This window comes from Alternaria incomplexa, assembly GCF_024043165.1.
Source record: "Alternaria incomplexa strain BMP 0042 chromosome Unknown scaffold_28, whole genome shotgun sequence".
NCBI classification, from domain to species: domain Eukaryota; kingdom Fungi; phylum Ascomycota; class Dothideomycetes; order Pleosporales; family Pleosporaceae; genus Alternaria; species Alternaria incomplexa.
Genome location: NW_026249877.1, coordinates 55,644 through 67,730, shown reverse-complemented (window position 1 = coordinate 67,730; position 12,087 = coordinate 55,644). Strand labels below are relative to the sequence as shown.

At 54.2% G+C, this 12,087-nt stretch overlaps 6 protein-coding genes across 6 annotated transcripts; 4 read left to right on the top strand and 2 right to left on the bottom strand.

The window, feature by feature from the left end:
• Positions 1–23: 23 nt before the first annotated feature.
• Positions 24–1,550, top strand: J4E90_010833 (uncharacterized protein; the record flags this gene model as incomplete). The annotated part of the gene is made up of 3 exons (XM_051440345.1): positions 24–218; positions 272–1,013; positions 1,069–1,550. The coding sequence occupies 3 exons, from the start codon at positions 24–26 to the stop codon at positions 1,548–1,550; spliced, it is 1,419 nt and encodes a 472-aa protein (XP_051285789.1).
• A 359-nt stretch (positions 1,551–1,909) lies between these two features.
• J4E90_010832 (uncharacterized protein) lies at positions 1,910–4,184 on the bottom strand (the record flags this gene model as incomplete). The annotated part of the gene is made up of 2 exons (XM_051440344.1): positions 1,910–4,078; positions 4,164–4,184. The coding sequence occupies 2 exons, from the start codon at positions 4,182–4,184 to the stop codon at positions 1,910–1,912; spliced, it is 2,190 nt and encodes a 729-aa protein (XP_051285788.1).
• Positions 4,185–4,642: 458 nt separating this feature from the next.
• Positions 4,643–6,881, top strand: J4E90_010831 (uncharacterized protein; the record flags this gene model as incomplete). Its single annotated transcript, XM_051440343.1, has 3 exons — positions 4,643–6,261; positions 6,311–6,449; positions 6,501–6,881. 3 exons carry the CDS (start codon positions 4,643–4,645, stop codon positions 6,879–6,881), a joined length of 2,139 nt encoding a protein of 712 aa, XP_051285787.1.
• Positions 6,882–7,449: 568 nt separating this feature from the next.
• On the top strand, positions 7,450–8,541 carry J4E90_010830 (uncharacterized protein; the record flags this gene model as incomplete). The annotated part of the gene is made up of 1 exon (XM_051440342.1): positions 7,450–8,541. One exon carries the CDS (start codon positions 7,450–7,452, stop codon positions 8,539–8,541), a length of 1,092 nt encoding a protein of 363 aa, XP_051285786.1.
• A 340-nt stretch (positions 8,542–8,881) lies between these two features.
• J4E90_010829 (uncharacterized protein) lies at positions 8,882–10,360 on the top strand (the record flags this gene model as incomplete). The annotated part of the gene is made up of 1 exon (XM_051440341.1): positions 8,882–10,360. One exon carries the CDS (start codon positions 8,882–8,884, stop codon positions 10,358–10,360), a length of 1,479 nt encoding a protein of 492 aa, XP_051285785.1.
• Positions 10,361–11,377: 1,017 nt separating this feature from the next.
• J4E90_010828 (uncharacterized protein) lies at positions 11,378–11,716 on the bottom strand (the record flags this gene model as incomplete). The annotated part of the gene is made up of 2 exons (XM_051440340.1): positions 11,378–11,655; positions 11,707–11,716. 2 exons carry the CDS (start codon positions 11,714–11,716, stop codon positions 11,378–11,380), a joined length of 288 nt encoding a protein of 95 aa, XP_051285784.1.
• Between the last annotated feature and the right edge of the window lie 371 nt (positions 11,717–12,087).

The window sequence follows — 12,087 nt, the reverse complement described above, 5'->3', positions numbered from 1 at the left end:
CTCCCTTCTGGACAGTCGTAGCTATGGATTCCGCCTACGATCACATCCAGGAGGAGAGCTACCCGCAGGACCCCACCAAGCAGTCCGCCGGCGGAGATAACACCCACCAGGAGACGACCAACAACTTCAACGCCGAGTTCCAGGATGCTTACAAAGCCATATCGAGCAGCCCTTGGGCGGCGCGTCTAGGAGGATTCCTGGGGAATGTGAGGAAGCAGGTAAGACAGGCGTGTGGGATTCAAGCTACCATCTCTTACCATGTGCGGTGTAGGGCGAGCAATACTACGACAACGCAAGCAAGCAATATGCGCCACAGGTCAAGAACGCCTCCGCCAGCGTCTCCAACATCATCAGCCACGCGCGCAAAATCTCCCTCCAACCCGGCGACGCCTCGAGCTCCAAATCCGCCTCCACCTCGCAAGACGCTTCCACCGAGAAAGCGACCGAAGACACAGAAGCCCACCCCGACCGACCCGAATCCCTGACCGCAGACATAGTAAAGGAGGCAGAAGGCATACTATCGCGCTTCCGCTCCGAAGCCGCAAAACGCCTCAAAGACGTAGAAAAAGCCGAAGACGCCGCCGACGAAGCGCTCCTCAAATTCGGAAGCAACATCCGCAACTTCCTCCGCGACGCCGTCACCATCGCGCCTCCCGAAGCCGGTTCGCAAGCCGCCAAAGACGGCGACGTGCTATTCGAAAGCAAAGACAGCAGCGGCAAGAAGGTCGTTCACGCCACGCGCTTCGACGCCCAACTCCACGTTATCCACTCGACGCTCGATTCCTTCCTCAAAGACCCCGCAAGCCCGGAGTGGGAGAACTGGAAGGCGGGATTCGATGTGGAGAAGAAGACGGAGGCTATTGCGAAGGATCTTGAGAAGCATGAGGAGTTGAGGAGTGCGATGGAGAAGTGTGTGCCGGAGAAGGTGGAGTATAAGGTGTTTTGGTGCAGATACTATTTCTTGCGCCATGTTATTGAGAGTGAGGAGCAGAGGAGGAGGGAGATGCTCAAGGGTGAGTTGCATCTCTTGCTCTGGAATGGGATGGTGAAGCTAACGTGTACAACCAGCATCCACACCCGCCGCCGACGAAGAAGTAGCCTGGGACGAAGACTCGGAAGAAGAAGACGACGATGACGAAGACGAAGAAGAAGATGACGACGAAGACGATTCCTCCGAAGAAGACGACTCAGACGACGATTCAGACGACAACGCTACCGTTACCAAACCTACAACTAAATCCACCACCGCCGCCGCTCCTTCCACCACCCCATCCACCACGACCACAAAACCTACCCCCTCCACCAGCACAACCAAACCCCCAACCGACCTCGCCGCCTCCGTCAAAACCCTCAAACCCACAGACGACGCTAAACCAGCACCCGCGCAACCCCGCCGATCAAACGATGAGAAGAGCGTGGCTGATAGCGACGCGAGTTATGATCTTGTTTCTGGAACTACGACGAGGGCGCCGGGGAGTCCGCAGGATGGCAAGGATGGGAAGAAGAAGGTTGTGACGGAGGAGAGTGATGAAGAGGAGGACTGGGAGTAGGAATGAATATGTGAATATGAATATGAATGTTACGGGGTGTTTTTGGCGCGATGGAATTGTGTGTTTTGGTTATTTGTTCAGATGATGGGTATCTTGCTAAGACAGTAAAGTTATGTGAGATTCTCTTACTTTTTGCGGTTCTATTGAAGATCAGTGACGAGTACTCGCTCGCTATGCTACGCTGAGTTATACTAAATTGAAGGTACATTCTGTGAAGAAAAGACAAGTGGTATCTAGAACGCCATTGTGATGCTGGAAATCGCTCGCGCTTTCGAATCTGAACATGGAAAAAACTGCTCGCCCTCGCTCATGACAGTCTTCCCTCGTCGCAATCGTGGTCTCACAAGCCCCGAGCACTTCTAACCCGGCCTAGCCACACTACTAGGCGGGGTATCAGGCGGCGCACTACCCGTACGTGGTATCGCTGTATTATTACTTGATCTCCGCGAAAAGTCGGGCTGTTTCATCTGATTGAGATGTTGGCCTGGTTGTGTAGTTGCTCGTCTGAGGAGCGGGCTTGGCGAGGAGACATTACCCAGACTATGCCTTCCGGCGTGTGAGACGTCAATCGAAGAGTTTGACCGGACAGTCGGGGTACCAGGTGTACTACCCCGCGACCGAGGATATGGCGATGAACCACGCTGACCGATGGGATAGCTGTCGTAATCGTAACCTCTGCCGTCGTTCGCAGTGGGCGTATCTGTCCATCCATCGCGATCGTGGTCGTGCACTTGGTCATGGCCATGTTCGTGGAGTTCATGCTCTAGGTATTTTTCTCCTCTCCTCTTGATCGGACTCTCGTCGTATGGATCAAACCCTACTCTCATTCTCGCTTCTCTCCTCACTCGTCGTCGTAACTCAGCATCACCACCGGCGCCCACTGTACTACTATCCGAGAGGAAGAAGTTGAGAAACTCATCTGGAATAGCAAGATGGGAGGATTGTTGGAATTGCTGGAGAGCAGTCAAGCGAATCAGCATTTCCAGAAGCGAGAGCGACGTCTTGATAGCAGGAAGTGACGTTGGATCTTGTTGCTGGTATTGCGGAGTCGGCGCAGAAGCCTTTTGCGGCGAGGGAATCATCTGGTTGCTGGAATTCGGTTGGGGGGAGGTAGGTGTGCTAGGCCGGAGATTGAGGTTAGAGAAGCGGCCGAGGAAGTCGGGTGGTGTGGGTGTGGCTGCTGGGGACGGTGGAGAAACGTCTTCAGTGAGGTCTTCTGTTTCATCGATCTCGGAGTCGGTTGTGGGGTCTTCGGTGTATACTTCGAAGGCCATCCACTCCAAGTCCAGCGTGGGAGGTAGTCGCCAGGGATACGTTGGTGGTTCGGGCTCTTTCGGGGTGGGCTCCTCAAGATGTGGTGTCGACTCGCGTCGCAGTTGCTCTTCCAACTCTGTTTGCTCAGGATCTTCATCATCAGCAACGGTGTGTGAGTCGTCTGATTCATAACCGGGCTCCTCGGTATCGCGTTCCATCATGCGTCGAGGCGGCGCTGCATTGACGTCTCGCTTCAGTAGCAAGATGGGGTTGTTGCTCTCGTTGTCGGAACCAATGTTCAGTATCTTACCAGTGTCGGCGTAGAAGATCTTTGACACTTCATGTATGGGTATGATCTCACGAACACCTGCTTGCTCGACGCCATCGTATGGTCCTGGTTGGGGTTCGCCGTCTTCGAATTCATGCATACGACCATCGTCCAAGTCTTCAACGATGAGCAGCTGGTAAGCGAACTCCTGCAACACACTGTCGGATGGAATGTGAGGGTGTTTAGCTTCATCAGCGCGTCGATAATCTTGTCCAAACGGTGTCGGATAATCATAGACGTTGTCCAGCGGAACTCTCATTAGTGTAACACGCGCCTTATGCATGACCTCCTTCCATGTCGTCTCTCGTACGTCTTCTTCATGAGCTCGATGCGCGTATCCAGCAAACAACATGTACATGGAGAGTGTGAAGGTGGGACCAATTGGCTGAGCCCTAGGCTTCGATGCGCAATATTGCATGTCGCCAGAAGTGAGAAAGGTGCTAGCTTGTAGAAGTCGTGATGGGGATACAGTAGCCGGGAGCGTAGTTGAGAGACTGGTACCAGATGTGGTAATTGCCAAATTTATCAGCGGCACCGCGTCTTCAATCCGCTCCAGCAGCCTCTTCATCTCTTCAATGATGATCTTGAGCTCCACGTCGTTTTGGTCGCGTGACTTCGCTTTGGAGCTGCCTCTTCTTGCAAGTTGCTCTTCAGCGACAGCCTTTTCGACGCGACTACCTAAGGTCTGGATATCCCATCGAAGAGATTTGGTGAGACCCACTGCGGACTCAAGCGAGGTATTGCCGCGTGCCGCAATCAGTTCGATCATATCGATTGCCGGTGAGATGATCTTGATCTTGGAGTCGAGTCTCAACTGCAGAGTCGCGAGTTCCTGTTTTTCTCGACCATCGACCGTCTTCATCAGTCGGCCGCATTGCTTAAGTGCATAGTGGCTGGTGATTGCTATGCCGCTTCGGATAGCATAGCTCATAGCCTGCTGGGTGACCTGTCACGTGTCAGCATAATTCAAGAATACGAGAAGATGACTCCCTGTCAACTATGACGTGTTGGGAGTCAAAGCATAGTCATACCTTTGCTAAGATTGCCTCCATCTTGCCCTATGGATTGGGCTTCACCCTTGTATGTGTGGAAGGGGCGGTTGATGAAGTGGTTGGGAGAGAGGAACCATGAGGTCAGATGTCAGGTTGCTGGGGAACGCAACCGGGATTAAGTGCGGCAAGTGACGACAAAGTGAATGTTTGAGGTTGGTGAGTGCCTTTGTTGCTGGGCGCCCTGGCCAATGTTAGGCAGCGAGGCGTTGAGTCAGCCCCACACAGCCACCCAAAGCAACCCCGCCAAATCCTGCGTGGGCAGCAGCGACCCGGCACATTTTCACTTTTCGCCGACGACACTCGACGCCCGCCCGCTCATATACCTGATAGTCGCTCCCTGGCCGCGGGTCGACTTCACGCATTCTCCAATTTACGAGCGACTCAACCGTCCAAATTCGCACGCCGTCGCACCACACCACCCCGACGACACGACACATCCCCGCGAGACCGACGTCACCATGGCCGACAGCTGGGAGCAAGAGGAGGAGCGCCTCGCGCAGCAGGCGCAGGGCATGAACCTCAACAACACGCCCACCTTCACACCAGGCGCCCAGACATTCACGCCCGGCGCCAGCACATTCGTCCCCGGCCAAGCCTACGGAGGCTACCAGGGCTACAACCAGTACGGCCAGCAGCAATATGGCGGTTACAACCAATACGGTGGCCAGCAATATGGTGGCTACCAGCAACAGCAAGGCTACCCGCAATACGGGCAGCAATACGGCGGCCAGCAAGGAGGATACCCCAACTACGGACAACAATACCCCCAGCAACAAAACTTCCAGCCCCAGCAGGCGCAGCAAGGCCAGGCGCCCGTACGGATAGCGAAGCGAGGCGACACCGACATGGCTGGCTCAGAGGGTGCCGCCCCTGCCGAGGCCAAGAAGGAGGCGCCCAAGGCAAAGGTTCTCTCGATTGGTGGCGACAGCGCGCCCAAGGCAAAGGTCCTCTCCATCGGAGGCGACACCACAACACCGAAGGTCGAGAAGGCAGGCGGCACCAAGGTCCTGAGTCTGGGCACACCCGCCGCTCCATCGGCAGCGAAGGAGAAGGCAGACAAGGAGAAGGGCACCGCTGAGGCCGGCACCAAGGTCACCGCTGCAAAGGCCATTGAGAAGACTGGAGAGCCCACCCCGGCGTCTGGAGGCTCTGGCAGGACCTCGCCAACACCCTCCTCTGGCCGCAACAGCCCGACGCCGAAGGAGAAGGCTGCCGAAAAGGCAAAGGCACAGGATGTCGAGAAGGAAATGGACGAAGTCGTTGATGAGGCCACCCTTGCCGAGATTTACGGAAAAGAGCACGTCAACATCATCTTCTTGGGTCACGTTGACGCTGGAAAGTCCACCCTTGGCGGAAGTATTCTTATCTCCACCGGCATGGTCGACGAGCGAACACTTGACAAGTACAAGAAGGAAGCCAAGGACGCTGGTCGTGAAACATGGTACATCTCGTGGGCGCTTGACTTGAACAAGGAAGAGCGACAGCAGGGCAAGACTATCGAAGTCGGCCGAGGTTTCTTCGAGACGGAGAAGCGACGATACTCCATCCTGGACGCGCCAGGCCATAAGACATATGTACCAAACATGATCAGTGGCGCCTCGCAAGCCGATGTTGGTATTCTCGTCATCTCTGGACGTAAGGGAGAATACGAGACCGGTTTCGAGAAGGGTGGACAGACCCGAGAGCACGCCATGTTGGCCAAGACACAGGGTGTCAACAAGATCCTCATCGTCGTCAACAAGATGGACGACCCTACTGTTGAGTGGTCAGAGGACCGTTTCAAGGAGTGCACCAGCAAGGTGGTCATGTTCTTGAAGGGTCTCGGATACAACCCCAAGACAGACATCAGCATGATGCCAGTCAGCGCGCAAACATTCACAGGTATCAAGACCCGTGTGCCCAAGGACCTCGCTCCCTGGTACGACGGCCCATCTCTGCTCGAATACCTAGACAACATGCAAGCGCTCGAGCGTAAGCTCAACGCTCCTTTCATGATGCCCATCGCCGCCAAGTACAAGGACATGGGTACCATGATTGAGGGCAAGATCGAGTCTGGTATCATCAAGAAGGAACAGAAGTAAGTCACAGTGTCATAAGCTTTGTCTGCTTTGTACTAATGATATCAGGTACCTCATGATGCCCAACCGACAAACCATTCACATCTCCGCTTTGTACGGTGAACAAGAAGAGGAAATCCCAGGCGCAACCTGTGGAGACCAGATCCGTGTGAGGCTTCGGGGTGTTGAAGAAGAAGACATTCTGCCTGTAAGCAAAGATTGGAAGATTGGAAGATTGCTTGCTAACTTTAATGACCAGGGATATGTTCTGTGCTCACCAAAGCGCCCCGTCCACTGCGTCTCCCAGTTCGAGGCTCAGGTCGTACTACTTGACATCAAGTCTATCCTGACAGCCGGATTCAACTGCGTACTTCACGTCCATGCCGCACAAGAAGAGGTTACCATCACCGCTCTGTTGCACAAGCTGGAGAAGGGTACTGGACGGAAATCGAAGAAGGCACCGGGCTTCGCTACCAAGGGTATGAGCATCATCGCGCGCTTGCAAATCACCGGTACAGCCGGAAACATCTGTGTCGAGCGGTTCGAAGACTACCCACAGCTGGGACGTTTCACCCTCCGTGACCAGGGTCAGACAATCGCTATTGGCAAGATCACTAAGCTCATCACCGACGAGGCTTAAATGGTCGATTGAACCACGCATGATCATTCCAGGAGAAGGAAGAGGAGGAGCAGAATATCCGTTTTGACGAAAAGCTGTTGCCATTGAGGCAACATAGCCTGAGGTTCCACGGCGTTTGGACGTAAGGCTAGCATAGACCGAGCATCCGAACAATATGATGACGAATATTCTTCCGGTTTTACTTATCGAAGTTCCTGTATGTGATGAATCGTGACTGTACATGATTCCCAGGGCTCGGAGATAAGCGTTACGGAACTGCTGTTAGACAAGCCTTTTAGTGCCGCAATCAACAGCAACCTTAATTGACCTTCCGAGTCAGGAAGTTCCATGCATGTGCGCGAAGGGTCAGCTAGATGCACATGCAGAAGTCAATGACGTCACGACGCGGCTTCCAGTGAAACAGCCTCGTCGCGTGAGAGTCGCGACGCATCCGTGAATGCAGGGCAAGGCTGTTCGCTTACGTCATCCACTCCCGCGGCCAAATTCGCGACTGTCACTCACGCAATAAACCTCACCACCACCACGAACGGGCGCACGTCGCGCAAACCTCCCTCCCCCACCCGCCACGATGCAGGGCTTCAATATGGGGCGGTACTACCCGCCCGACGCCTCGAACCCCCCCAGCTTCAACAACTCCTCGCACCCGCTCGGCAAACGCGCCAACAAGATCACGCAAGGCATCCTAACCGTCCGCTTCGAACTCCCCTTCGCCGTATGGTGCAACCACTGCACTCCATCCGCCATCATCGGCCAAGGCGTCCGTTTCAACGCGGAGAAGAAGAAAGTAGGAAACTACCACAGCACCCCAATATGGAGTTTCCGCATGAAGCACAGCGCGTGCGGCGGGTGGTGGGAGATCCGAACCGATCCACAAAACAGCGAATACGTAGTCGTTGAGGGGGCGCGACGGCGCGACTATGGACCTACTGTGAAAGACGATACAGCGGACGGCGAGCTCAAGTTCCTGACAGAGGAGGAGAGGCAGAAGAGGAGGGACGATGCTTTCGCGAATCTAGAAGGCAAAATGGAGGATAAGGGGACTGAGAAGAAGAACAGGGAGAGGGTGGAGGAGTTGTATGATAAAGCGGAGGTTTGGCGGGATCCGTACGATGTCAATGCGAAGTTGAGGGAAGTGTTCCGTGGGAAGAGGGAGGTGTGGAAGAAGGAGGATAGGCATAAGGAGGGGATACAGGAGAGGTTTAGTTTGGGGCTGGATATTGTGGATGAGACGGAGGCGGATAGGACGCGGGCTGGGCTTGTGGAGTTTGGCGCTAAGGATGTGTGTGAGGGTGGGTTGGTGGAAGGGTTGGCGTGGAAGCCGCTGTTTGGGGAGGCGGAGGTGGGGGATGAGAAGGATGGGGAGTCGGTGAGGAAGACGAAGAAGCTCAAGGCGGAAGTTGCGAAAGAGAAGTCGAGATTGGGGTTGCAGCAGACGTTAGTCGGGAATACGAGGGCGGTGGTTGATCCGTTCCTGAACAAGGAGGCTCCAGCGACACCGAGAGTCAACCTTGGAATACTGAAGAGGAAAAGAGATGCTGAGACGAAAGACCCAGCTGCGATCGCGTCGCCATCGGGTCAAGAAAAGGAAAAGACGGACACCGCGGTGCTGACGAAGAAGCAGGCCTTGCTTGGGGCGTTGGTGGGTTACGACTCGGATTGATCGCACGCGCACGCATCGATTGACGACCGTTTCACGACACTATTCTTGCATTTACTGGCGTTTGGGTGAAAGAGCATACGATACCCCATTTCCTTTTCATTTACTATCAGCAATTTACGCATACCGGTCTGCTGCAGGTCGGCTTTCACATATGCCGCGGCCAGGAAGCTTCACACAATGGCATCAGCTCACGTTCACCATTGCAGTCGCCCGCTCGCTGTTAATCTAATACGATTTCTAAGATCCCTCCATGGCCTTTACTGCTGGTACAACCCTGGTCGTTCCACTCACCAATTTTCCACATCGTCTGCATCCAGCCAACACCAAATCCTTGGCAATTATGAGTTCAACACAAACCCACGATGATGACACACTACAGGCAACTATTGGGCACTCACCCAGGGGTATCGGGGATCTACCACCAGAACTGCTTCTGAAAGTTGCCGACTTCGCTGCAGTCACCGATACGAATTCCAAGAAAGTACTCTGCAAGCTCTGTCTAGTCAAGCCTCTCAACCCAGCCGCGACGGAAGCGCTTTACGCCAACATTCATGCCGGTGCCGACTTCAACCCCGTCCTTCTCATCCGAACCCTTCTCAGCCATCCCTCTCTCGCCGCCCTGGTGCGCTCGCTCAAGCTAAATGCAGTCTGGAACGGGTATCGGAACCAGAAATACCGGATAGCGATATTGAAGAGCGATGACCCCAACACCCCTCCAGTTACCCTCGAAGACTTGCAGGGTTTAACTACAGATCCTGTTGTAAAACGGCTACTACAAGCTCCAGATGTCCACTTCGGCGCTGCAGCATGTGCATTGCTATATCTCCACACACCAAATATACATACTCTGAAATATGCCGTCGAAGGCCACTACAGAAAATTCAAGCTTCCAGAGCTCTCCATCATGGTATCCACGCGACCATGGGAAATCCCCTTCCTACCAGGACCGCTATTGCAGACACCACCAAACTACAAACTACTCCGAAACGTCACCATACGAACCCCCCAAATAGACATCGACCGCATTGCAAAGCTACTCCAACTACCCAACCTCCATCAACTAGAAGTCTGGAACCTCCGCGAACTCCAGTCGCGTCAGTCCTGGCACTGGGACGCGAGTTTATTCCCCGAACACACGTCCACCGTCCGCCATCTCACTCTGCGCGGCGGCTATCTCCACGTCGACGTCTTGAGTCTGATAATACGATGCTGCAAGTCGCTGTCCCACTTTGCTTATCACATGGCTCGGAATCATAATCACAGGTTCCAGCTGTGGACCAAGTTCGACAGGCCAACGACTATTCATTTCGGCGTTGTTGTTGACGCGCTGAGGAAACATCGGGAGAAGCTGCGGCACTTGGCGCTGTACAACACCGGCGCTACAGATAGACGCGTAGCTCCGAGTTGGATCTCCGCGTCCCTCGCCGACTTACACAACCTCGAGTCCCTCTGCATAGACGCCAGCGTCGTCTTCCACCGTTCCTCATGGGGCCATCTCAAAGACGTCCTCCCCGCCTCGCTCAAGCGACTGCATCTCCTGCATACATGGTATGACTTGATGACAGACTGCGTGTTTGTCAGTGGTGCGTTGTATAAGATGTATGATAGATACCTGTTTCCGAGCTTGAGCTTTGTTGAGATGGAGGTGAATAGGGAGTTTTGGCGTTGGGCGCAAGAAACAGGAAAGGAAGATGAGGGATTCGTGTACAGGGCGTCGGCTGTTAAGGCGTTGAAGGAGAAGGGGGTTAGGGCTGTTTATAGTACTCGGGAGGATGGGGAGGGTGAGTGGGGGGTTGTGAGGGGGTGGGCGGGGGAGTGATGGTCGTGAGATTTATCGACTTCACGTTGGGCATACCCCCGGGCTATGCTTTACGTTGGTACCATTGCTTGCTGTTGTAAACTTCTTCGAGCATCTCCGCGCTCCATTTATGAGCGCTGCAATACATTAGTTTTTCAGGTTTAGTTGATATCGGTGAAAGTGAAGACGCTGAGTGCTCCTTCCTCTTTGGTCCCTCACCAGGAAGACTCTGCGGACTTCTGTGCCACGATACGTCATCAGCGCCCGAGCGCAGCAGGCACGAGATTCGCCACTCGCCAGTATATAATCTGCTCGTCCCCCGCCACTTTTCTTTTTCTCTCACACCACTTCTGCTATTTACAGTTACGGAATAGCACATTCTTTGCCCGCATCTCTTTGCTCCACCTGACATCCCGCTTGTTTAATCGACGGCAAGTGCGAATTAACGTTCGCGACTTCGGGAGGTGTCGACAGTCAGAAGAACAGCCTCAAGCACTATACCTACTTGTTTATTCATTTTTGCACCCCCTCTCGATCTCGGGGCTGCGGCCATTGGCCATCGTCTCCCTCCGACGGTGGCACTACTTTTTTTTGTAAGTCTAACATTCGTCTCATCCGCTCATTTTGCCAGACGCTAACAGCTTTACATCACCATCATATCGGCTTTCACGAACGTCGCTGCTGGTGATTGCTGATGAGTGAGACTAACGGGGCGGGTAAAGCGGTGACTGCAAGACTGGTGCTAGACTGCTACATGTTCTTCTCATACTCTCGTCGTGGTTAGTACATGCCATCCGGGAGGTAGTTGCAGTGAATCTGTGCAGTGAAGATGATTATCATGAGTCCATGTCTTCACCTGACATCTGTGTGGAGTGGACGCTCAAGCGTGCAGTGGTGAATGTAGAAGCCTGTTGACCCACATTCGTCACGTCAATCTGGTGGATTGCTGCCTATCCTGGACTTCATCGCGGAGGCGTCTTTGCATATCCGATAGTGGCAACGGTGACTGCAAATGAGGTTGACGATAGGCCGGTCATGTTAGATCTCGATCGAGCGCTCAAGGGCCGAGATCTCGGCAATGTTACCGGAGGGGTTCTCACCCTTAGACTTGATGACAGGCGGAAGTTGGAGATGGTCGCCACCCAAGACAACTAGGCCCACGTCCAGGAACCATTCCGTGGTCAGAATCAGCATCAAAGACGCCTCAGTAGCTTGCGAGGCCTCATCGAAAAGGACCATGTCGAACTTGTCTACATCTGACAGCCCTAGAATGCGCTGAATGCCCTCACGCTGGATAGCTGCGGAGGTGGCGGCGACTAGACGAGGCTAGCCGATGCATGCCTTCATGAGCTCCCAGATGGCTGAACCGCGAGACATTGTAGCGCCAGAGACCTTCGGCTGACCGGTCTAGAATTTGCGCTTCTGCTCGGCCTTCGCATCGGCGTATTTGGTGTAGGTGAGGCATTACTCCTCATTCGGATTGGCGCGGTCGTACTTGACCATCTTGTATGCGGCGCAGTTGGGAATGTTGGACGCGGAGATGGAGATGATCAGTCCATCGAAGTTGTCGTCATCGTCGCCGGCATCATCCTAGTGACTGTTGAATTCCTTGAAGAGCGCTTCTTCAACAGCGCTAGCTCCCTCGCGACACAGAATGCCCTCCTCGATCTATTGAAGGCGGTCTTTCCGAGCCTGTTTGGCGACCGTCTCGGAAACCGCGTCAATGTCGTTGTTGGATTAGGCGCTGG